The sequence below is a fragment of the Coregonus lavaretus genome (genome assembly GCF_964263955.1).
Source record: "Coregonus lavaretus genome assembly, contig: HAP1_SCAFFOLD_5442, whole genome shotgun sequence".
In the NCBI taxonomy this organism is placed as follows: Eukaryota; Metazoa; Chordata; class Actinopteri; order Salmoniformes; family Salmonidae; genus Coregonus; species Coregonus lavaretus.
The window spans coordinates 3,036-27,940 of NW_028158311.1; the positions used below are offsets into that span (position 1 = coordinate 3,036).

At 45.5% G+C, this 24,905-nt stretch overlaps 3 protein-coding genes across 3 annotated transcripts; 1 reads left to right on the top strand and 2 right to left on the bottom strand.

Annotated features, from left to right (window-relative positions):
* Window positions 1–204: 204 nt before the first annotated feature.
* On the bottom strand, window positions 205–1,284 carry LOC311124178 (G-protein coupled bile acid receptor 1-like; the record flags this gene model as incomplete). Its single annotated transcript, XM_084198373.1, has 1 exon — window positions 205–1,284. The coding sequence occupies one exon, from the start codon at window positions 1,282–1,284 to the stop codon at window positions 205–207; it is 1,080 nt and encodes a 359-aa protein (XP_084054499.1).
* Window positions 1,285–15,696: 14,412 nt separating this feature from the next.
* LOC311124176 (angio-associated migratory cell protein-like) lies at window positions 15,697–20,372 on the bottom strand. Its single transcript, XM_084198371.1, has 11 exons — window positions 20,027–20,372; window positions 19,624–19,767; window positions 19,387–19,506; window positions 19,088–19,227; window positions 18,795–18,939; window positions 18,603–18,686; window positions 18,018–18,133; window positions 17,002–17,099; window positions 16,772–16,862; window positions 16,484–16,638; window positions 15,697–16,293 (listed from the first exon to the last, which is right to left on the bottom strand). The coding sequence occupies exons 1-11, from the start codon at window positions 20,118–20,120 to the stop codon at window positions 16,218–16,220; spliced, it is 1,263 nt and encodes a 420-aa protein (XP_084054497.1). The 5' UTR covers window positions 20,121–20,372; the 3' UTR covers window positions 15,697–16,217.
* Window positions 20,373–21,425: 1,053 nt separating this feature from the next.
* On the top strand, window positions 21,426–21,845 carry LOC311124177 (histone H2A-like; the record flags this gene model as incomplete). The annotated part of the gene is made up of 1 exon (XM_084198372.1): window positions 21,426–21,845. The coding sequence occupies one exon, from the start codon at window positions 21,426–21,428 to the stop codon at window positions 21,843–21,845; it is 420 nt and encodes a 139-aa protein (XP_084054498.1).
* Window positions 21,846–24,905: the final 3,060 nt, after the last annotated feature.

A 24,905-nucleotide genomic window follows, 5' to 3' on the forward strand; every position in this document is an offset into this window, starting at 1 on the left:
GTGGGGCAACCCTACCAGTCCTGCACATTGAATGGGGTCTTTCTACAACTGTTCCCTTACAACTAGGGTCCACAGACTCGGGGCCACCGCTGCACTCAAAGAGTAATCCAGGAGTAGAGTATGCTACATAATCCATATGCAATAATCCCCATTTATAATCCCACACGTCCATCCCCAAAGTGAGAGCAGTCCTGTCCTGGCTACTCAGAGAGCGATATCCTCAGAGTCCTGTCTCCTCCTCCATCTCCATCTGTCTCTGAGTTTATGGAGGAGTTTCCTCACCGGGTCCGTATACTGCCTGTTGGCCAGCCCCAGGACCAGCGGCACCACTGCCATGCTCCCGATCCCCGTGCACGACAGCACGATGTGTGTGGTGGAGTTCCCGCGCGGCTCCTCGCTGAGCAGAAACGCCACGCACACGTGTATGTAGATGATGTAGGGCACCCAGCAGGCCAGGAAGGTCAGCGACACGGCTGCCACGCAGCGCGTGTAGCGGAGGTTGAGCCGCTGCTCCTGTTCCGAGGACTGACCGCCCCCCCTGGTCGCCACGGAGCGGTGCAGGCGGCAGATGTCCTTAATCTGGCCCCGGGTGATCCACAGCACACGTCCCGTCATGCCCGCGATGGACAGGATGGCAGGCGCCAGCAGCCCGTACACCTCGAGGTAGATGAAGGCATTGGGGAAGACCCGTCTGTAAGAGCAGCACTCTGAGCCGACCGGCGCCGCTAACGCTGCCGCCATGGTCGAACAGTTCCCCGGCACATCCGGCGTGCCCGTGTCATTAAATGCACAGCAGCCGTTCCACCCCGGCCCGGCCCGGTTGTTCCAGCCGAAGGCGGGCAGGGAGGCGTAGAGCAGCGGAGGCGCCCACACGGCGAGCAGCGCCAGCGGGAAGTGGCGGTGAACCCAGAAGCTACTATAATGTAACGGACTCACGATGCACATGTACCTGTCATAATGAACTATCACCAGGTTAAACAGGAACGCCAGAAACAAGAAATTAGGAAAAATATGAACCAGGAGACAGGAGCTAAAACTCAGCGGGCGGTTGAGTCCCATCCAGGGGATGAACGGCAGGGCCACGCCCGTACACAGGTCAGCCACTAGCAGGCTCAGGAAGAAGTAGTTTGGGGTGTTGTAGAGCTGACGGTTACAAGAGATGCCCAGGATGATGACCAGGTTGGCCAGGATGATGGTGGTGGACAGGGGCACGGTGATGGCGTAGATGAGACGTGCCTCCGACAGCAGCGGCCGCACAGCAGAGTCATTGACCAGGTCATCCATGGTTGCGGTTGTGGTGGTTGTGTTCTTCCACAGTTGGCTTTAGTGTGCCAGAACTTCACCCCCACTGCTACGGAGACTTCCACAGCTCCCATTAAACTGCAGGAAGCCTGGGTGAAGACAGACAGACAGACAGACATAGAATAAAGTTAGACCAGAGATCATGGAGCATTATGTATTCAGAGCTCAAAACAAACTGCCTGTTAGTTGCTCTGGATAAGAGTGTTGGCTAAATGACCAACATGTAAATGTAAATGCAAACTACTCTCTCGTCTAGAGACCATATGATACGGTAAACCCAGTGTGTCAAACAAGAGAGGCTTGGACCCCTGAAATAGCCTCTCTCTCTAGCATCATGTATCAATGGTATTCATTGATCAACAAACCAGACAGAAAAGATACCCAGCCGTACATCAGGGTTTGAGGGTCGGTAATTGAATAACCCTCGTCTATTGGCTAAATGGCCTATTTAGGTAAAACACAGTGTCATCATGTTCTAACTGTCTCTCCACTTGTAAAAAGATGTAGATGTTATCTCTTTAAACACAATTACAACAGTCATCATGGCCGTAGGCTTGCTGTTTCCTCTCCATTGCCCCAGTGTGAGAGAGAGACATGTTTAAAAGACGACCGTCTTTGTTTTCTTCCTGCAGACTGCTGCGGTTCACGTAGATTGATGGCAAAGGAAATGTAATATCAAGCCTTTTGTCTGAATAGGCAGAAAGAGAGAGGGACAACGACGGGGGACGGGGGGACGGGGGGGGGGTCAGTCAACATCAGCGTTCAGAACGACGCAGATAGAATTATAATGGATTAGGTTGACACAATGAATGCCCTATATTACTGTATGTCAATCATATTTGTTCTATGCTATACATTTCTATCTGAATGTTTTGATAGAAATGTAATGGATTCCCTATTCTCTATATGACAAGCAATTGCATATAATCTAAGCAATACATTCTATCTGAATGTGTTTGTTTTGTAAGGTTGCGCACTTCACTGTATAATTTGTTTTGCCATCTAGAACCTAAAAGGGTTATTTGACTGTCCCCATAGGAGAACCCTTTGAAGAACCCTTTTGGTTCCAAGTAGAACCCTTTTGAGTTCCATCTAGGACCCTTTCCACAGAAGGTTCTACATGGAACCCAAAAGGGTTCTACGTGGAACCAAAAAGGGTTCTCCTATGAGGACAGCCAAGAGTCCAAGAGTGTACTGAACAGACCCGATCAGGTCCGACTCTGTGGTTAGTTATTATACACCTTCTTTTATGCTGCTGTGATTTCTGGAGCCAGGTTGCTGAGGGTCCAGTATCTAGACTAGCATAACTAATGCAGGGTTGTGGAAAGTGACACCACACTGGACAAAGCTAAGCGTTCCTAGACACATTTCTATGTGAGATACATCGTCTCACATACAGTAACACCCTCATGTACAGATGTAGGCTCTTAACACCCTTTTGTCGCTGAGAATTTTCCTGCACAGCAGGAAATACAAACGTGTAGTGTATTCAAGGTTTAAAAATGAGTTCTAAAGTTTGTCATTTCCACTTTAAAATGTCAGACTTCATTTGAACAAAGTGGAGTGCTGGCTCTCTAAAAAAGACCACATGTAGCTAAAGTGAAGGACTAAATTGAAACTATAGCTGGAGTGAACTCCAACATGGTTGCTAAGGTGAAGGATTCAATCGAAGCTTTAGCGGGGAGGAAACTTAATTTGTAGCTCATTTCTGACCTGAATGGCATGGCTGCTGGGGTGAAAACTGTGGTTGAAGCCTTAGCTGAAGGAACTGTTGCATTTCTATTGTTATTTTTTCATTGCACTTGCATTCAGTAGCATCTATGAATCACATTGGACACGGGTGGTTTCTAATGTTGTGAAATTCTCGCTAGTGTTTACAGAACAACTGCTTCTGAGAGATTAGGATCAGGATCTGCAATTGTAACATTAAGCAACTGTAACAAAATGGATGACTGCAGTGTAGCCGTTATTATGAGTACATGGATTGCTAATGCATAATAATATGAAAGTGTGTATTCTTATTTTAAATGTAGTTTTGAACCTGTCTATTAATGCTATGTATTGTCATGGTATGTAGCTCTGTCCTTCAACTGTAACTGTCTGTTGGTGTTCTGTATTACGTCATGTTTTATGTAGCTCTGTCTTTCAGCTGTAACTGTCTGTTGGTGTTCTGTATTACGTCATGTTTTATGTAGCTCTGTCCTTCAGCTGTAACTGTCTGTTGGCGTTCTGTATTAGGTCATGTTTTATGTAGCTCTGTCCTTCAGCTGTAACTGTCTGTTGGTGTTTTGTATTACGTCATGTTTTATGTAGCTCTGTCCTTCAGCTGTAACTGTCTGTTGGCGTTCTGTATTACGTCATGTTTTATGTAGCTCTGTCCTTCAGCTGTAACTGTCTGTTGGCGTTCTGTATTAGGTCATGTTTTATGTAGCTCTGTCCTTCAGCTGTAACTGTCTGTTGGTGTTCTGTATTATGTCATGTTTTATGTAGCTCTGTCCTTCAGCTGTAACTGTCTGTTGGTGTTCTGTATTACGTCATGTTTTATGTAGCTCTGTCCTTCAGCTGTAACTGTCTGTTGGTGTTCTGTATTATGTCATGTTTTATGTAGCTCTGTCCTTCAGCTGTAACTGTCTGTTGGTGTTCTGTATTATGTCATGTTTTAGGTAGCTCTGTCCTTCAGCTGTAACTGTCTGTTGGTGTTCTGTATTACGTCATGTTTTATGTAGCTCTGTCCTTCAGCTGTAACTGTCTGTTGGTGTTCTGTATTACGTCATGTTTTATGTAGCTCTGTCCTTCAGCTGTAACTGTCTGTTGGCGTTCTGTATTAGGTCATGTTTTATGTAGCTCTGTCCTTCAGCTGTAACTGTCTGTTGGTGTTCTGTATTAGGTCATGTTTTATGTAGCTCTGTCCTTCAGCTGTAACTGTCTGTTGGCGTTCTGTATTACGCCATGTTTTATGTACAGTGGGGAAAAAAAGTATTTAGTCAGCCACCAATTGTGCAAGTTCTCCCACTTAAAAAGATGAGAGAGGCCTGTAATTTTCATCATAGGTACACGTCAACTATGACAGACAAATTGAGGGGGAAAAATCCAGAAAATCACATTGTAGGATTTTTAATGAATTTATTTGCAAATTATGGTGGAAAATAAGTATTTGGTCACCTACAAACAAGCAAGATTTCTGGCTCTCACAGACCTGTAACTTCTTCTTTAAGAGGCTCCTCTGTCCTCCACTCGTTACCTGTATTAATGGCACCTGTTTGAACTTGTTATCAGTCTAAAAGACACCTGTCCACAACCTCAAACAGTCACACTCCAAACTCCACTATGGCCAAGACCAAAGAGCTGTCAAAGGACACCAGAAACAAAATTGTAGACCTGCACCAGGCTGGGAAGACTGAATATGCAATAGGTAAGCAGCTTGGTTTGAAGAAATCAACTGTGGGAGCAATTATTAGGAAATGGAAGACATACAAGACCACTGATAATCTCCTTCGATCTGGGGCTCCACGCAAGATCTCACCCCGTGGGGTCAAAATGATCACAAGAACGGTGAGCAAAAATCCCAGAACCACACGGGGGGACCTAGTGAATGACCTGCAGAGAGCTGGGACCAAAGTAACAAAGCCTACCATCAGTAACACACTACGCCGCCAGGGACTCAAATCCTGCAGTGCCAGACGTGTCCCCCTGCTTAAACCAGTACATGTCCAGGCCCGTCTGAAGTTTGCTAGAGTGCATTTGGATGATCCAGAAGAGGATTGGGAGAATGTCATATGGTCAGATGAAACCAAAATAGAACTTTTTGGTAAAAACTCAACTCGTCGTGTCTGGAGGACAAAGAATGCTGAGTTGCATCCAAAGAACACCATACCTACTGTGAAGCATGGGGGTGGAAACATCATGCTTTGGGGCTATTTTTCTGCAAAGGGACCAGGACGACTGATCCGTGTAAAGGAAAGAATGAATGGGGCCATGTATCGTGAGATTTTGAGTGAAAACCTCCTTCCATCAGCAAGGGCATTGAAGATGAAACGTGGCTGGGTCTTTCAGCATGACAATGATCCCAAACACACCGCCCGGGCAACGAAGGAGTGGCTTCGTAAGAAGCATTTCAAGGTCCTGGAGTGGCCTAGCCAGTCTCCAGATCTCAACCCCATAGAAAATCTTTGGAGGGAGTTGAAAGTCCGTGTTGCCCAGCGACAGCCCCAAAACATTACTGCTCTAGTGGAGATCTGCATGGAGGAATGGGCCAAAATACCAGCAACAGTGTGTGAAAACCTTGTGAAGACTTACAGAAAACGTTTGACCTGTGTCATTGCCAACAAAGGGTATATAACAAAATATTGAGAAACTTTTGTTATTGACCAAATACTTATTTTCCACCATAATTTGCAAATAAATTCATTAAAAATCCTACAATGTGATTTTCTGGATTTATTTTTCTCATTTTGTCTGTCATAGTTGACGTGTACCTATGATGAAATTTACAGGCCTCTCTCATCTTTTTAAGTGGGAGAACTTGCACAATTGGTGGCTGACTAAATACTTTTTTCCCCCACTGTAGCTCTGTGCTTCAGCTGTAACTGTCTGTTAGCGTTCTGTATTACGTCATGTTTTATGTAGCTCTGTCCTTCAGCTGTAACTGTCTGTTGGCGTTCTGTATTACGTCATGTTTTATGTAGCTCTGTCCATCAGCTGTAACTGTCTGTTGGTGTTCTGTATCAGGTCATGTTTTATGTAGCTCTGTCCTTCAGCTGTAACTGTCTGTTGGTGTTCTGTATTACAACATGTTTTATGTAGCTCAGTCCTTCAGCTGTAACTGTCTGTTGGCGTTCTGTATTACATCATGTTTTATGTAGCTCTGTCCTTCAGCTGTAACTGTCTGTTGGTGTTCTGTATTACGTCATGTTTTATGTAGCTCTGTCCTTCAGCTGTAACTGTCTGTTGGCGTTCTGTATTACATCATGTTTTATGTAGCTCTGTCCTTCAGCTGTAACTGTCTGTTGGTGTTCTGTATTACGTCATGTTTTATGTAGCTTTGTCCTTCAGCTGTAACTGTCTGTTGGTGTTCTGTATTACGTCATGTTTTATGTAGCTCTGTCCTTCAGCTGTAACTGTCTGTTGGTGTTCTGTATTACGTCATGTTTTATGTAGCTCTGTCCTTCAGCTGTAACTGTCTGTTGGTGTTCTGTATTACGTCATGTTTTATGTAGCTCTGTCCTTCAGCTGTAACTGTCTGTTGGTGTTCTGTATTACGTCATGTTTTATGTAGCTCTGTCCTTCAGCTGTAACTGTCTGTTGGTGTTCTGTATTACGTCATGTTTTATGTAGCTCTGTCCTTCAGCTGTAACTGTCTGTTGGCGTTCTGTATTACGTCATGTTTTATGTAGCTCTGTCCTTCAGCTGTAACTGTCTGTTGGTGTTCTGTATTATGTCATGTTTTATGTAGCTCTGTCCTTCAGCTGTAACTGTCTGTTGGTGTTCTGTATTACGTCATGTTTTATGTTTTGTGTTTAGCACTAACACACCTGATTAAAATCCTCAAAGCTTGATGATGAGTTTATCATTTGAATCAGATGTGTAGTGCTAGGGCTAAAACATGAAATGTGCACCCCTTTGGGTCCCCAGGATCAGGATTACGAAGTCATAAGCGGATGTAACTGTGTTTCTCCTATTAGAAAATCCTCCTGTTTGAAAATGCTAATTTACCTTTGATCATTTTACAGTAAAGAATGCTAATGTACTTTGTCATTTTACAGTAATTTGATAATTATAATTATGGTTTAGTCAGTCTACTTTTAACTGAGCTCCAATTCCTCAGAGGTTGAAGAACCCAATATGCTCATGTATTTCATGTGTCTGTCTTTTTCTTGATTCATATGTCCAATATAAGAAAATAGTGTTGAAAACAAAGCTCACCTTTGTAGGACAAGAGATTCAGTCGTCGGTTCCCTGTGAAGGAGAAACTCCTTATAAAACTCCTTATCATCATGTGATTAGAGAACAGGTGTATGCCACACAGGTATAGTTAATATCAACACCCTGTAGATCCCGAATAACACCCTTTCTCCTCTAAATGACCCGCCACGCTACACACACTCCCTGTGGTGAATCTATCCAATGGTACAGAGAACTGTCCTGCTGCCCCCCTCAGAAAGCCCTTGTGGTGAGGCAGACAGAGGAGCTGAGTGCAGGGGCTTCCTAACAGATGCTGGGTCTTAAAGGGGAAGTACACTCAGAGAGGGGGAGTGGGAGCAGTGCCAGTAAGGTGCTGTCAGAGTCAGGGGCCACAATAGAGATAAAGGGAGTATTCACATTATACATTTGAGAAATGGGTGAACTGCGGATGTGTATATGAAATTATGCCTTATCGGCCATCTTAAATGAATAATTAATTGTCCATTATAAATGAAGATCATGTGATGAACTACATGTCTACAACTATCCTCTTCGGTATGTTCCTTTTCCACCCGGCCCCCAACGCACACACATTTCTTACTTCTCTACACACAACCCCATATACTACTGTATCCAACACAATATTCCTATGAATGTATGTCCTTTGAAAACATTTACACCTAACAGTATATACAGTCTATTCATCCATAGAGCTGGTCAAATAAGCCTAATCTTTAAACATGTCTGTAGTTGGACGGCTGGGTTTCCAGTCGGAGAGGTATGCTGTGTAAACACAGACTCCCTCAGCAATAGTTTGGACTTGGCAACGAGACGGATTGCTCCGTAGCACTGGGGGCCCGTGGCTTCCAATGTGATACCGCTTTTAAACACAACTCTTCTCCAATGTCTGTTAGCTAACGAGACATTGTGCAGGGACGACACACACACAAGATACCCACACACACACACACACACAATACTAACATGTGTACACACACACATCATCCAATCTGGAGGGTTATCAGTCAGATGAAAGAGGAAGATGACAGAGAACACAGACATAAACCAAAACGGCTCCCTCTCTTTTAGGATTTCTGTCTTCTAGGAAATAGAAGAGCAAAAGTACATGGATATCAGTTATTCTCCTTTTATCTAGGTCTCTAGAAACTTCTAGAAATAATACAGTTCTCCAAAGCTATTTGTAGATTCTATCTCAGCCACAACTCTCCCCACTTCTCCCACTAACCAATGTGTTCTCAGTCAACTGACCTAGTAAAAGAAGGTAATAAAAATAGCTATAATAATAAAATGTGTTGACTTTTACATGTAATATAACCCCCTCTTTCACCACTGTATCGGTTTGCTACAGTAGCCTATACTCTCTTCATGGTTGACCCCTACTGAATTCCACTAACTACCTCTCACAAGCTGTAAATCCTTAGACAGGCTGGTGTTAATTCCTGGGCAGCTCCTTTTGTCATAAACACACACACACACATTAACCTTTGAGGCCAAAAACACTAACGTTAGCAGTGGCTTTGTGACAGGTGAACATAAAATCCTCAAATCGCTCTAAGACCAATTACACGCATCACAGGTGTTACTTTTGCCAGGTCACCAGGCCAGCTCCAGGTAACGTTGAGAGGATGTTGCGTGAACGTTTATATGTATGTAGTAAAGGGAGTCTATTGTATATGGTGAGGCAGGAAACCTTTGTGACTGACATGAAATATGAAAGTCATGCCACAGTAGGTATTTAAAGCACATTCGCACACGGTTCGTGCACGTGCACATACAGAACGAGTGTGTCAACAGCATCACAGTTAGGATGGTTTGACCGTAGAAATCCAGATGCAGGAAATAAGCACTTGCTGCGAGACAGTGGTTTGTTTCCCCTCTGATGGAGACATGAGAAAAGGAGGTGTGGAAGAGGGGAATAGAGAAAGGAGAAGAGGAAGGTGATGGATGGAATAGAGAAAGGAGAAGAGGAAGGTGATGGATGGAATAGAGAAAGGAGAAGAGGAAGGTGATGGATGGAATAGAGAAAGGAGAAGAGGAAGGTGATGGATGGAATAGAGAAAGGAGAAGAGGAAGGTGATGGATGGAATAGGGAAAAGGAGAAGAGGAAGGTGATGGATGGAATAGGGAGAGAAGAAAGCAGGTGAGTGGTAAAAGGAGGGATTGGGAGGAGGAGGAAGGCAACGGATGGAATGGACTGATGGAAGGAGGAGGGGAAGAATTCAGACATGAGAAGAGGGGAGTGATGGCAGCAATAGTGAGGAATAGACATGAAATGGGAGGAAAAAGAGAGTCGAATGATATAGGACGATATAGTCTAGACTATAGAGGGATGAGAGGAGAAGAGTGATGTCGGTGGAAGCCATACATTATACACAGTAGCTTCCTGTGCATCTGACTGTAGAGTTCTCCAGACCTGTATCGTCCCTGCCTGGGTTTCATCACCATATCCGTGACCAATCATACACAGTCTCATTGGAGCCTGGCAACCAACTACAGCAGAGGATAAAGCACTATCCTTCAGCTATATTAAAACCCACACATGATTAAATAGGAATTAGATGATAGTTACTGTTAGAGCTACTGTACTTGGGCCCTTGCAAATCCTGACAAACAACTACTAAACACACCTATAAAATGTGATAATGCCTTGGTCTTTCTGTTATACTAGCGCTGTCCCCCCCCACACACTCTCTCTCTAAAGACCAGTTTGGTAAAGAGCTAGACACTTCACAAGCATTGGCATAGCAACAAAACAGTAGCCACTCGGCTAATGCATTTCCTGCTGGGTAGAATATATAGGCCACTGCAATAAAACGGCAATATCATTACATTTTTACAGGACATAAACATCTGCTTATGAGGCTTTTCCTAGAGGAAAGGGTTTGTCATGACACAAAATATAATTTTAGCCCCTCAGGTTCACAGGAAAATATGGTAGACTAACTTTCCCAACAGCACACATTTTTGATGTCCCCCTCAAAAACTCCCCTCACCTGATTCAACTCATTGAGGGCTTGATGATTAGTTGACAAGTAGAATCAGGTGTGTTTGTCCAGGGCTACAACAAAAACATGTATTGTTGGGGGTACTGGAAGACTGGAGTTGGGAAACACTGGACTAGTGACCACTGCCTCTTCCTAGAGAGGAGGGTATCCTCACCTAGATTTTCCTACACTTTATGTGTGTGCTTTCCCCTTTTAAAGCTAGAATCCATGTTTTGACTTATAAAATCATGATATATACCCATTGATTCTTGAAGAATATAACTTAACATGCCATATTAGCTTAGTTCTACTGTCATACCCCCATTAGAACCAAAAATAAGCTTTTTTTTACACCCATTCTTCTCTGCAGATCAAGCTCTGTCAGGTTGGATGGGGAGCATCGCTGCACAGCTATTTTCAGCTCTCTCCAGAGATGTTCGATCGGGTTGAAGTCTGGCTCTGGCTGGGCCACTCAAGGACATTCAGAGACTTGTCCCGAAGCCACTCCTACGTTGTCTTGGCTGTATGCTTAGGGTCGTTGTCCTGTTGGAACGTGAACCTTCGCCCCACTCTGAGGTCCTGAGCGCTCTGGAGCAGGTTTTCATCAAGGATCTCGGTGTACTTTTCTCTGTTCATCTTTCCCTCGATCCTGACTAGTCTCCCAGTCCCTGCCGCTGAAATACATCCCCACAGCATGATGCTGCCGCCACGCTTCACCATAGGGATGGTATTGGCCAGGTGATGAGCTGTGCCTGGTTTCCTCCAGACGTGACTTGGCAGTCAGGCCAGAGAATCTTGTTTATTATGGTCAGAGAGTCCTTTAGGTGCCTTTTGGCAAACTTCAAGGCTGTAAATTTAAGAGTCGTCGTCGTCGGGTGAGGTTGTGTCTCTCTCTGGCGGGAGGTAAGCTTGGCTTATATGGCTTATATACATAGTTTGGGCTTTGTTGAGTAAAGCTTAAACTATGTATTTAGATTGTAGTTAGGTATTGTAGGTAGTTATCGTGGGTTGTTGTATGTAATTATTGTAGGTTAGTATTGTATTCGGCTGAGCCCGGTGAAGCACGAAGCTAGCTAACCCACTACCTGGACTAGCTGGCGGGTAGCTATTGGTAACTATTAGCAACTGTGGATAGTTGTTTCACGCCTGAGAGTGCCTGTAATTACGCCAGCTAGCTGCCTACAATAATTACATACAATAATACCTACCATTCAGCTGTTTTCTAACCTCATTGTCTGAAGTGTTAACATTAGGTAGTAAGTGGCTACTGTGCTTGAAATTTAGCTAGCTTGTTGCTACCTGGATAGCTACTAGTAAACAATAGCTGGAACGACCTAGCGAACAGACGCAAACTGTCTGAGTCAATTCAGTGGCTAGCTTTGCACTTGGTTAGCTAACAGTAGCTGCTAGGGGTAAGTTATAACCTACATTTGTGTTTTGTTTTTACATACTGGTAGCCAGAGTCGTTCAAGGGAATTCGGGACATGGGTGACTAGTTAACGTTAGCTTGGCTCTCTCTGTGTGTTCGTGCCGTGGGAGGAGGGGTTTCTTCTTTGTCTGAAAGTAATGGCTAGCAAGTATGCTAACTATTCTAACTAACTAACTGGCTGAATAAGTTGACGACGGACTCGCTCAAGCTGTCGGGACTAACCCACAACGTTAGACACGGACACGAATGATCTGCTTGGCGTGTTGACACACTGGTGGTTTGTTGTGGCCAAGTATTGGTGCTAAACCGTGTTGTTGGAGTCCGGCATGCTAGTTGGCTGTGGTGTCATATGACTAGGTGCCCTGGACGATTTTCACGGAAGAATACTGTACCAAGTTAGCTAGCTGAATAAACTAAGTTAGTCTATTCCTAGAAAACATTGAACCACTGTAGTTTACAACAATTATAATTTCTGAGGTGGAAGTTTGGAGAGTTATATTTGGGTGTTTCAGTGAAACGTAAGTGAGGGAGGCCCCGCTCTCTCCTTTCCCAGATGTTTAGTTCATTTCATTCCGATCTCCTTTGCATTATTGTAGCCATTTTCTGTAGCCTGTCAACTATGCCTCTGTCTATCCCTGTTCTCTCCTATCCGCACAGGCTATACAAACGCCTCACACCGCGTGGCTGCTGCCTCTCTAACCTGGTGGTCCCTGCACGCACCACCCACGTGGAGTTCCAGGTCTCAGGCAGCCTCTGGAACTGCCGTTCTGCTGCCAACAAGGCAGAGTTCATCTCAGCCTATGCTACCCTCCAGTCCCTCGACTTCTTGGCGCTGACGGAAACATGGATTATCACTGAAAACACTGCTACTCCTACTGCTCTCTCCTTGTCTGACCATGTGTTCTCGCATACCCCGAGAGCATCTGGTCAGCGGGGTGGTGGCACAGGAATCCTCATCTCTCCCAAGTGGACATTCTCTCTTTTTCCCCTGACCCATCTGTCTATCTCCTCATTTGAATTCCATGCTGTCACAGTCACTACCCCATTCAAGCTTAACATCCTTGTCATTTATCGCCCTCCAGGTTCCCTTGGAGAGTTCATCAATGAGCTTGACGCCTTGATAAGTTCCTTTCCTGAGGATGGCTCACCCCTCACAGTTCTGGGTGACTTCAACCTCCCTACGTCTACCTTTGACTCATTTCTCTCTGCCTCCTTCTTTCCACTCCTCTCCTCTTTTGACCTCACCCTCTCACCGTCCCCCCCTACTCACAAGGCTCATACGCTTGACCTCATCTTTACTAGATGCTGTTCTTCTACTAATCTCACTGCAACTCCCCTCCATGTCTCCGACCACTACTTTGACTCTATGTCCCCTATCCTCCCGGCCAGCTCGGTCCTCCCCTCCTGCTCCGTGGCTTAATGACTCATTGCGAGCTCACAGAACAGGGCTCCGGGCAGCCGAGCGGAAATTGAGGAAAACTAGACTCCCTGCGGACCTGGCATATTTTCACTCACTCCTATCTACATTTTCTTCATCTGTTTCTGCTGCTAAAGCCACTTTCTACCACTCTAAATTCCAAGCATCTGCCTCTAACCCTAGGAAGCTCTTTGCCACCTCCTCCCCCTCCCCCCTCTCTGTGGATGACTTCGTCAACCATTTTGAAAAGAAGGTTGACGACATCCGATCCTCGTTTGTTAAGCCAAATGACACTGCTGGTCCTGCTCACACTGCCCTACCCTATGTTTTGACTTCTTTCTCCCCTCTCTCTCCAGATAAAATCTTGCGACTTGTGACGGCCGGACGCCCGACAACCTGCCCACTTGACCCTATCCCCCCCCCTCTCTTCTCCAGACCATCTCCGGTGACCTTCTCCCTTACCTCACCTCGCTCATCAACTCATCCTTGACCGCTGGCTATGTCCCTTCCGTCTTCAAGAGAGCGAGAGTTGCACCCCTTCTCAAAAAACCAACACTCGATCCCTCTGATGTCAACAACTACAGACCAGTATCCCTTCTTTCTTTTCTCTCCAAAACTCTTGAGCGTGCCGTCTTTAGCCAACTCTCTTGCTATCTCTCTCAGAATGACCTTCTTTATCCAAACCAGTCAGGTTTCAAGACTGGTCATTCAACTGAGACTGCTCTTCTCTGTGTCACGGAGGCTCTCCGCACTGCTAAAGCTAACTCTCGCTCCTCTGCTCTTGTCCTTCTAGACCTGTCTGCTGCCTTTGATACTGTGAACCATCAGATCCTCCTCTCCACCCTCTCCGGCGCGGCTCACTCTTGGATTGCGTCCTACCTGACCGGTCACTCCTACCAAGTGGCGTGGCGAGAATCTGTCTCCGCACCACGTGCTCTCACCACTGGTGTCCCCCAGGGCTCAGTTCTAGGCCCTCTCCTATTCTCGCTATACACCAAGTCACATGGCCTCTCCTATCGTTGCTACGCAGACGACACACAACTAATCTTCTCCTTTCCCCCTTCTGATAACCAGGTGGCGAATCGCATCTCTGCATGTCTGGCAGACATATCAGTGTGGATGACGGATCACCACCTCAAGCTGAACCTCGGCAAGACGGAGCTGCTCTTCCTCCCGGGGAAGGACTGCCCGTTCCATGATCTCGCCATCACGGTTGACAACTCTGTTGTGTCCTCCTCCCAGAGTGCGAAGAGCCTTGGCGTGACCCTGGACAACACCCTGTCGTTCTCCGCTGACATCAAGGCAGTGACCCGATCCTGTAGGTTCATGCCCTACAACATTCGGAGAGTACGACCCTGCCTTACACAGGAAGCGGCACAGGTCCTAATCCAGGCACTTGTCATCTCCCGTCTGGATTACTGCAACTCGCTGTTGGCTGGGCTCCCTGCCTGTGCCATTAAACCCCTACAACTCATCCAGAATGCCGCAGCCCGTCTGGTGTTCAACCTTCCCAAGTTCTCTCACGTCCCCCCGCTCCTCCGCACACTCCACTGGCTTCCAGTTGAAGCTCGCATCTGCTACAAGACCATGGTGCTTGCCTACAGAGCTGTGAGGGGAACGGCACCGCCGTACCTTCAGGCTCTGATCAGTCCCTACACCCAAACGAGGGCATTGCGTTCATCCACCTCTGGCCTGCTGGCCCCCCTACTTCTGCGGAAGCACAGTTCCCGCTCAGCCCAGTCAAAACTGTTCGCGTTCCCCAATGGTGGAACAAGCTCCCTCACGACGCCAGGACAGCGGAGTCACTCACCACCTTCCGGAGACACTCGAAACCCCACCTCATTAAGGAATACCTGGGACAGGATAAAGTAATCCTTCTACCCCCCCTTACCCCACCCAAAAAAAAATAAAAAAACATATTGTAAAGTGGTTATCCCACTGGCTATAAGGTGAATGCACCAATTTGTAAGTCGCTCTGGATAAGAGCGTCTGCTAAATGACGTAAATGTAAATGTAATGTAACGTAACAAAATGTGTAAAAAGTCAAGGGGTCTGAATACTTTCCGAATGCACTGTATCCGAGTCATATCTGTATAATATTAGATTAGCCTAAAAGCTATTTTGGCTAGGCCACCCTGTAGCGTGGTTGAACGCTTGGGTTTGAACACACAAACCCAAGCTTACAACAACAAATTAGGTCATCTCCTGATACAGTTGACTTTGTAGTAGGCTTATCAGATCTCTAATCATAACAGTGTTCTGGTCCCTATAGTGTGTGTCACAAATGGCACCCTATTCCATATATAGTGCATAACTTTTGACCAGAGCCCTAGTCAAAAGAAGTGCACTATTTAGAGAATAGGATGCCATTTGAGAGACATGTGACTCGATGACGGTCTGCACATTATTACTTCAGGAAAGGTAGGAAGGATGCATTTGTAAAGTATTTCAACAGGGCCCAATATATTTACATAGGATTGAGTTTCCATAATTTGGGGTGATTTTGGGGGAAAGTGAGGATTACACTCCACAAATCACCAGACATTATGGGGACATCACTGAGGTCTCCATCTCTACGTAGCTCTATTGCCTTAATGTGGATTCATAATTGCCATCAAACCAAATCGCACAGTGAACAAAGGTACAGATGTAAACGTATTTAGTGATAAATCAAGGACCACACGACATATCACATTGGTCTACTGTTAGATGCTTCATTGCCTCTAGGTTGATGTGTTCCAACATCCACACTAGGCACACCACTTACAATGCATATCTTTTGTGTGGGTTCTACTTGAGAACCCTGAGTAGAATGGCTGTCAGTTCTAGAACCTATAACACTGCAGGTCTACTACGGATCAGAGAGACAAGACCCTTCAAAAACCCTCAGTTGTGAGAAAACACAATGAAAGGCCAGGTTTCAATCCGATCGTGCTTTGTCGACAATGCGCCATTTAAAGGACAATTTCCGATTGAGCCGACATATGCAGTGTTCACCGTTAATGCGGTCTCCACAAACACGGGAACATTGCCTTTAAAAGGTGCATTCGGATTGAATCCCGGCCGAAGTCCGTTCATCTGTTTGTGGCTATTGTTGACAGGGAAAAGTAGAAGGGTGAGTCCATCCCCATTTCTCTCTCTCTTTCTCCCTCTACTCCCCCCATTAACGGTCTGGTCGTTGGAGGCAGAAGACTTTGGCCTGGTGGTCTCCAGAGGCAGTGACCGCCATAGATGCTTCTCTGTGAGGGAGGAGAGAGAGTCAGAGAGGAGAACAGGAGCTCAACGCCGTTAAACACACACCTTTCTGGCTCAAGTAAGTAAAATACAAGTTCCCCATAACCACTGATACAGGGTCAGACATTTGGTTCATAAGCCTAATTGAAAAGGTTAGGATCTGTGATTAGAGGCAACTTAGGTGTGTGTGTGTACCTGTTGAGTGTGAAGTCGAGGATCTCCGCCTGGTGGCCGCGGTACTCTGACACCATGGTCCCGGAGCGGGCGTCCCACAGCCTCACCGCACCGTCCAGACTGCAGGTGGACACCACAGAGGAGGACTCCTCCCACTGCAGATGAACAATGCCAGCCTGAGACACACACAAAGTCAGTTATAGAGCATTTATAAAAGGCATATGAAAGTAGCAGAGCAACATATCTCTACAATCGATAATTGGGGGTTTGGTTGTGATTTGAGAGCTTGTTGGATGGCTGGTTTCTTACCTGGTGCTGGCACTTGTGTCGGAGGACCTGTGAGGAGAGGTCATAGATAGCCAGGGTCCCATCCAGATACGCCACCGCTATCAGGGGAAACCTGGACAAGAGAACATGGCATCATTCAAAACAAGGCAACTGTTACGCACTTTATTACATGTAGTTAATTTATGGTTAACTTATGATTCTGGTCTTATGTTAAAAACATGATGACTGATGTTAAAAACATGAAGTCTTACACATTGCAGAACCCCACTGACTCCACCGAATTGGTCTCCTCAGCATCCTCCAGAGAGGCTTTGGCTTTGCCCCCGTCCACGGAGAACACACCCAACACCTACACACCCCATTAGATACGTTCCAGTTATAGAGCATATAAGAACGGATACCAAAGTAGCAGGAAAGCACATCTCTAAAACCCATAACATGTTGGTCCATTGAACACATGACAAACATAACTTTTTCTTGTGAATAATGCATGTCAATCTCCCCATGCCATCACTTAATCTCTCCCACCATGTAAACCCAGAAGTACTGTTTTCATTCCCACTATCCTTTGTATGGGTTTTCTACCATAGCTACAGTAGTTCTCTAGCCTACAGTAGTTATGTTCTCTATAATACAGTAGTTAAGTGTTCTCTATAATACAGTAGTTATGTGCTCTCTATAATACAGTAGTTATGTGCTCTCTATAATACAGTAGTTATGTGCTCTTTATAATACAGTAGTTATGTGTTCTCTATAATACAGTAGTTATGTGTTCTCTATAATACAGTAGTTATGTGCTCTCTATAATACAGTAGTTATGTGCTCTCTATAATACAGTAGTTATGTGCTCTCTATAATACAGTACATTTACATTTTAGTCATTTAGCAGACACAGTAGTTATGTGCTCTCTATAATACAGTAGTTATGTGTTCTCTATAATACAGTAGTTGTGTTCTCTATAATGTCTGCTAAATGGCATATTATATTATTATAATACAGTAGATATGTGTTCTCTATAATACAGTAGTTATGTGTTCTCTATAATACAGTAGATATGTGTTCTCTATAATACAGTAGTTATGTGTTCTCTATAATACAGTAGTTATGTGTTCTCTATAATACAGTAGTTATGTGTTCTCTATAATACAGTAGTTATGTGTTCTCTATAATACAGTAGTTATGTGTTCTCTATAATACAGTAGTTATGTGTTCTCTATAATACAGTAGTTATGTGTTCTCCATCATGCAGTAGTGTCCGCTGCCCACCTTGCCAGTGGCAGTGTTGATGAGCTTGGCAGAGCCGTCCACGGAGCCCGTCAGCACCAGAGAGCCGTCCTTGTTACAGGCCAGGCACGTCAGCGCCCCCTGGTGCCCATCATGACCTGAGGTTGCCAGAGAAGCGAGGAGACAGTTGAGTGGGGGTAGACGTTATAATAAATAATAATAATATGCCATTTAGCAGACGCTTTTATCCAAAGCGACTTACAGTCATGCGTGCATACATTTTTTTTTTTTGTGTATGGGTGGTCCCGGGGATCGAACCCACTACCTTGGCGTTACAAGCGCCGTGCTCTACCAGCTGAGCTACAGAGGACCACGTTGTCCCTAACCACTGGTCCAGTGCCAGTTATTATTATTTTATCCTCAGAAAAATCAAGATTAGGATTTGGGGTTTGGTCATCTGATCTAGATATAAAGTAAGCTATGTACACTGATAAAAACATCCCACACTGATTTTCATGAGGTCATGCACACTTAACCCCCCTGGCCATGACACATATCCTGCCGTCTGGCAGTAGTGGGGATTGTCACATACTCTGTTCAGGAGTGTGACAGCTTGGCCAAACTTACCTTTAATCACATGGGTGGCGTTTCCCTGCTTCAGGTCCCAAAGTCGTACGTTCCCATCTCCATAGCCCACCACAGCTCTCTTCCCTGTGGAGAAAAGACAAACGTTGTTACATGTTCAACCTTGGCAGCACAGATCATGGCAGTGTCCTGTGCTGAATTGTCCTTTATTCTTGACTGGGGAGACGGTCTCACCGTCTGGGAGGACCTTTCCACTGGTTGCCTGGCAGCCGGGGCCCTGCAGGGTCTTACAGTCACCCCCTGGGATCTTCCACATCCAAACGTTACCGTCCGCCATGCCCGCCAGCAGCACTGGGGCGCAGGGGTGCCACTCCAGCCACTAACAAACACACACAGCAACATCAGATGACAAAACTTGATTTAAATACCTAGCTTAAATCAGGCTGACTCAGGTGTGGCAGCGTGTTCCTGCTGGGCTACAACATATATGTGCACCCTGTTTTGGGCCGGGCTGCGTTCTTCCTCACCTCCAGGTCTCCCACCTCGAACGACCACACCTCCTGCTTGGTCTCCACCTTCCAGACCTTGATCAGCCCGCTCATGTCCCCCGTGGCCACCAGGGAAGAGTCATGACTGAATAGAACACTTGTCACAGAGTCCTTATGGCCTACGGTAGTGGAAAAAGAAGGACTGGGGTTTAATATTGGGTGAAACGCAAAGCTTTGTTTATTCTGAGCTCATCTATTTGAGCTCAAATGTCCTATTGGGAGGTCATAGCTAAAGCAAAACCACAACATAACTAATTGATGACAGCTTGGGGTCTCACCTGTGCATTCAAACAGCACTTCCCCGTCACTCACTCTCCAGACATAGGCCTTGTCGTCCTCTCCTCCGGTCACAGCCAAGCTGTTAGTGGCTGGGTCCAGACTCACACAGAATACAGATCCTGGAAAACACAAGTCAATGTGACAACAGAAAAAAAGAGACCCACTGCCACTGATAATACGTTGTGAAGAGACTGAAGAAAAGCACTAGCCAGGTGATAGAGTTAGCTAGCTAGTACCAGTGTGTTTGGAAAAGGTGAGTTCACTGTCGTCTTGTTCTTTTTCCTGCTCCATCTCGTCGTCGGTATCCCAGTCTTCCTGTTCATCGTCTCCGTCCCCAGCGTCTCCGACGTCCACGTCCTCGAACTCATCCGCCAAATCATCTATGTCGGTCAAAAAGTGAGGTATTACTGTACTTGCCACACATGTACCTCTCTTAGTTTTACACAGTACCGCGACATTAACTCATAGAAGATCAAACCAAGACATTGCCACCAGCGTCCAAGTGACAACTTATGTTGCTCAATCAATGACAGTCCATGTGGCAAGTCCTCATACAGTTATATGGGCATTAGCTAAACCACACCCCTTGAAGCATCTGATTCTGACCAACTAGCTAGCTAAGCATACAACCATCATTACCTGGGCTTTGCTCTGTTTCGTTTAGGTCGATGACTTCTATGATCTCTTCATCCCCGTGGAACTGTACCGAATTTTCGTCCGAGTTATCCATCATAGCTAACTTACCTAGCTAGCTAGATGTTACCAAGGTGGCTAAATTAGCTGCCTAACTTGGGCGCTCAAACGTTTGCTAGCGCAATAACTGTTGAATTCAGGTTAAGAAAATATGTTAAGTCAATCACAGTAAACGCTAAAGATTCTTGGTGCTGACCGTAGAATAAATACTAGCTAGAGAGAAAAATTCTAAATAGTGTCCCCATGTTTTCTTCACATGTGGGGAACTCTCCGGAATTCTCTGGCACTCCGTGATGACGTCAATTAAACATTTGATATGATTGGTGTTTCGCCGTTCAGCTTGACACGCCCCCTTCATAGTAACAACCAATCCATGCCAATGTGGGCGGGACTTCAACATGAATACTTCATCGGAGAGGAACCTCCTACCTTGTTCACTAGATGGCACAATAACACCATTATCATCATGCTGGCTTTCATCCTTACCCTCTTCTAATATAGTGTTTCCCAACTCCGGTCCTCCAGTACCCCCAACTGCACACATTTTTGTTGTAGACCCGGACAAAAACACCTGATTCAACTTGTCAAGGGCTTGATGAATAGTTGACAAGTAGAATCGGGTGTGCTTGTCCATGGCCACTACAAAAATATGTGCTGTTGGGGTACTCGGGACCAGAGTTTGGAAACACTGTTCAAATATAATATTTTTGGGATAAGAACGTCTGCTAAATGACTTAAATGTAATCTGAAATGATCTGAAAACAGAATAGGTGAAAGATGGCGCAACTTCCACCTACCCTATCGGTTCTGCTAACGTACTGTATATCTATCCAGTCATCTAAGGACTAGGGAGTAGTAAGCGTTAGGGCCTAGGGGTCGATTTGGAATTGGGCCCCATGTGAATTTATTTGTATCTAATTGGCTATCCAATCAGACATAAGCAATTACGACATGTGACTTTTGGAAAACAGGTTCCCTCAATAATGCAACTGATTTTTTCCATCATAAAAGAGGCACTATGGGTGCTCTTATATCCAGTCTAGGCCTCTCGTAGTTCTTACAAACAGCCTGTCACCGTGAGTATAACCATGTTTCGGTTTTTCACTTGTCCTCTTCCATATTTTGATTTAAAGTGTAAGTGCCCTGGTATTTCTGTTAACTGTGCAAATGGTGTGCCTGTGGCATTGTAGTGAGTACCAGCTGAAGGATTAGGTCTACCTCTTTGCATCCACAACTGTTCACAGGAGGGCTTGTATACTGAGGCTACACGATACACTTGAGGTGAATGCTTGAATCCTTTCAACAGCCCACTAAAATATGTACTTTGCTTGTCAGAAACTGCAAGATGTCTGGTCGTGGAAAGAAAGCTGTCTCCAAATTGAAGACTCCCACAAGCCGCTCTGCCAGGGCAGGTCTCCAGTTTCCTGTAGCCCGAATTCACCGTCTGCTGAAGAAGGGCAATTACGCTGCCCGCATCGGTGTAGGAGCGGCAGTCTATCTCGCTGCCATACTGGAGTATCTCTGCGCTGAAGTCCTGGAGCTGTCGGGCAACGCAGCCCGTGACAACAAGAAGTCGCGCATTACTCCACGGCACATCCAACTGGCTGTGCGGAACGATGAAGAGCTGAACACTCTGTTCGGCGCGGTCACCATATCGGAGGGTGGTGTCCTTCCAAACATCCAAGCCATATTGCTCCCCAAGAAGACCAAACGACCTAAAGACGACGGCAGCCATGCCAAAGACGTCCAGTCTCAAGAGTTTTAATATATACCTTACAATCTTTTACCGCAAACTTGTCCCTTTTACACTGTTTTCCTTAATAAATGACTAATTTAAAGAATTTGTCTTTAGTGTTGCCTAGCTGATGCACTGCGATTTCCAGACATATGTAGCGTTTATTGAGGAAATTGTGTTTCAAACTACATAATTAGTCAGGGCTGGGGTCAATTCAGGAAGTGATTTGAATTAAGTCCCAACATTACATTTTAGTCATTTAGCAGACGCTCTTATCCAGAGCGACTTACAGTTAGTGAGTGCATACATTTTTTTTTTCTCATACTGGTCCCCCGTGGGAATCGAACCCACAACCCATGCTCTACCAACTGAGCTACACGGAACAATGACACACTGTTTGCCAAATGGCTTCTCAGTTTGAGAAGTTACATTTTTATTAAAGCCCCTTCGCTCGACTAGGAATTTCAATTTACTTCCTGATTTGACTGACCTCAATTTGAATTGACCCCAACCCTGCAAGGAATGAGGTAGGCCTACTGGTTTCATTGGTGAAAACTAATTCCCTGGTATTGAGTGGGGCTCCAACATGCACTTAACTGGGCTACTAGTGTGACTTGTTTCGGTGTAAAACTAGGGCGTTGCAGAACTCTACGCTTAATGGTTTAGTCTCCATCCAAAAAGCCGGTGTAACTGCTTTAAGGACGTAACTTGCGCTCACTCCTCAGCTAGCTTGAAATGTGGCTAGAGCATCCAATTGGTACCGTTTGGGTGGCTCAACCTGTTGAACTGTTAATTAGAGCGGTCGTGACGCAGAGGACCACTGGTTCGAGCCCAGTATGGGGCAGTCGGACAATGGAGAAAGCTCAGCTGTTAGCAGCACGCTGACCCCTGTTACACAGGGATGGGGAAAACAATTTAAAATTACATGGGAGAATTTTCCATATTCAATATAGAGAAACCCTCCCTGGCTTTAATCAACTCTCCGAGCCCTGGCTAGCCAAACCTTTTAAACGTCATTGAGCTCCTTTCCATATCTAAGAGTGGCTGCCATGTACTCTTATTATACATGAAAGCACTCTGTGTGTTTTCCCCGTTCAGGGCCGTCTGTGTACTTGGTCTGGGCTTACTTCGGCCTGCTCCTGAGTCTTTGATCCTGCGGTGCAGGCCTGGCATAGGGCTGCCTGCCGGCATCGTGCCGAGGAGGGTTTCACTGACGGGCAGATCTTCAGCGTGGACAAACACTACAGTACTGCACCACGATAAGGTAATCCGTTTGAGGGAAACCTGGGTAGAATGGTTTTAGGTACACAAATGCTGCACCTATGAGGAGGCATATTTTGTGTTTTTTTATGGCTTGATATTACTTCAAATGTACTATTAGTACAAAATGTTTATCAATAGTTATGTCAGATGTGATATGTTTATGTATGATAATGAGAGGATTTCCTCTAGCAAAGGAAATGTAGGCAACATGATGTATTATTCCTCATTTCTTCTTTGTCAATCCATTTAAGTTCCCAATTTGTCTAGAAGTCACATGAAACAATGCTTTTCAGGTCTCTACTTTTGTCCTATGTGCTCAGACATATGCGATAACTGAACTGTGGGTGGGCTTCTTTAAACTGTCCATAGGGATGACTTAACAGTCAGACGCCAGAATCAGTCATAACAGCTGATGTCAGTTTATCACAAAAATGAGCCTGTTTAATACTGACACTCTGGGATGCTGTAACAACACACACATATTGTACATGCACATAAGCAAGCACTCACACACACACTGTAATTCCAGGCTCCTTTTCTAGGGCCTGGAAGCTGTTAGAGGGAGGGGGAACATAATGAGTATGCAGGTCTGGGATCCTTTGGTGGAAACTTGTGGACTAGTTGGCTCTACTGTTAAAGCCTTGCTCTGCTTTTCTTTAACGAGGACACTTTATGGCCGTTTTAACACTTTACAGCCCCCCATTTCCCTTTCATAGTTTCCATTTGCGAACATATAGGTGAGATTTTGTTTTTTAATTTTCTCTTATGTAGGGCAGTGGTTCTCAAACTTCTCCTCGGGGACCCACAGACATTTCACAATTTTGTTTTAGCCCTGTACTAGTTCATCTGATTAATCTAATCAAGGGTTTGATTATTAGTTGACAAGTTGAATCAGGTGTACTAGCTCTGGAATAGATCAAATACATGGAACGGCTGGGGGTCCCGAGGAGAGGTTTGGAACGGCTGGGGGTCCCCGAGGAGAGGTTTGGAACGGCTGGGGTCCCCGAGGAGAGGTTTGGAACGGCTGGGGGCCCCGAGGAGAGGTTTGGAACGGCTGGGGGCCCCGAGGAGAGGTTTGGAACGGCTGGGGGTCCCCGAGGAGAGGTTTGGAACGGCTGGGGGCCCCGAGGAGAGGTTTGGAACGGCTGGGGGTCCCGAGGAGAGGTTTGGAACGGCTGGGGGTCCCGAGGAGAGGTTTGGAACGGCTGGGGGCCCCGAGGAGAGGTTTGGAACGGCTGGGGGTCCCGAGGAGAGGTTTGGAACGGCTGGGGGTCCCGAGGAGAGGTTTGGAACGGCTGGGGGTCCCCGAGGAGAGGTTTGAGAACCACTTTTTTTTCACTCACATGACGTTCTGTATGACACATGCTACAAATAATGAGCATGGCTTAGTCGGCCTAGTTCACAGATTGTGGCTTCACTGCTGTCATAGCCCAGTTGATGTCTGGACAGAATACACTTTGCCAGTAACGTGTGAACAGGCCAGATGCTGGTGTTGGGAATTGATGGTGGAATTTAGAATCCTTGTCTTAGTTTGTGTGAAACATATTCACACCAGTCTTGCATAGTGTATATGGATCTATATGACTCTGACCGGCCCATCAATGCTAGACATAGGTATTTTGGAGATCCACTATACTCATTCAATATACATTCCCTGGGCCAAACATACTCTGTAAAACAAGACAAGTTGATGTATAAACAGGGTATGTGAACATCTTTTTTTTGTTGTTGTTGTAAACTCCTTTGTAGTGTCAGTGAGGTCTGTGTGCTGTGGGACAGTGATTTGTGGCTGATGTTGGGTGAGGAACAGACTTCCCTTTGCAACCA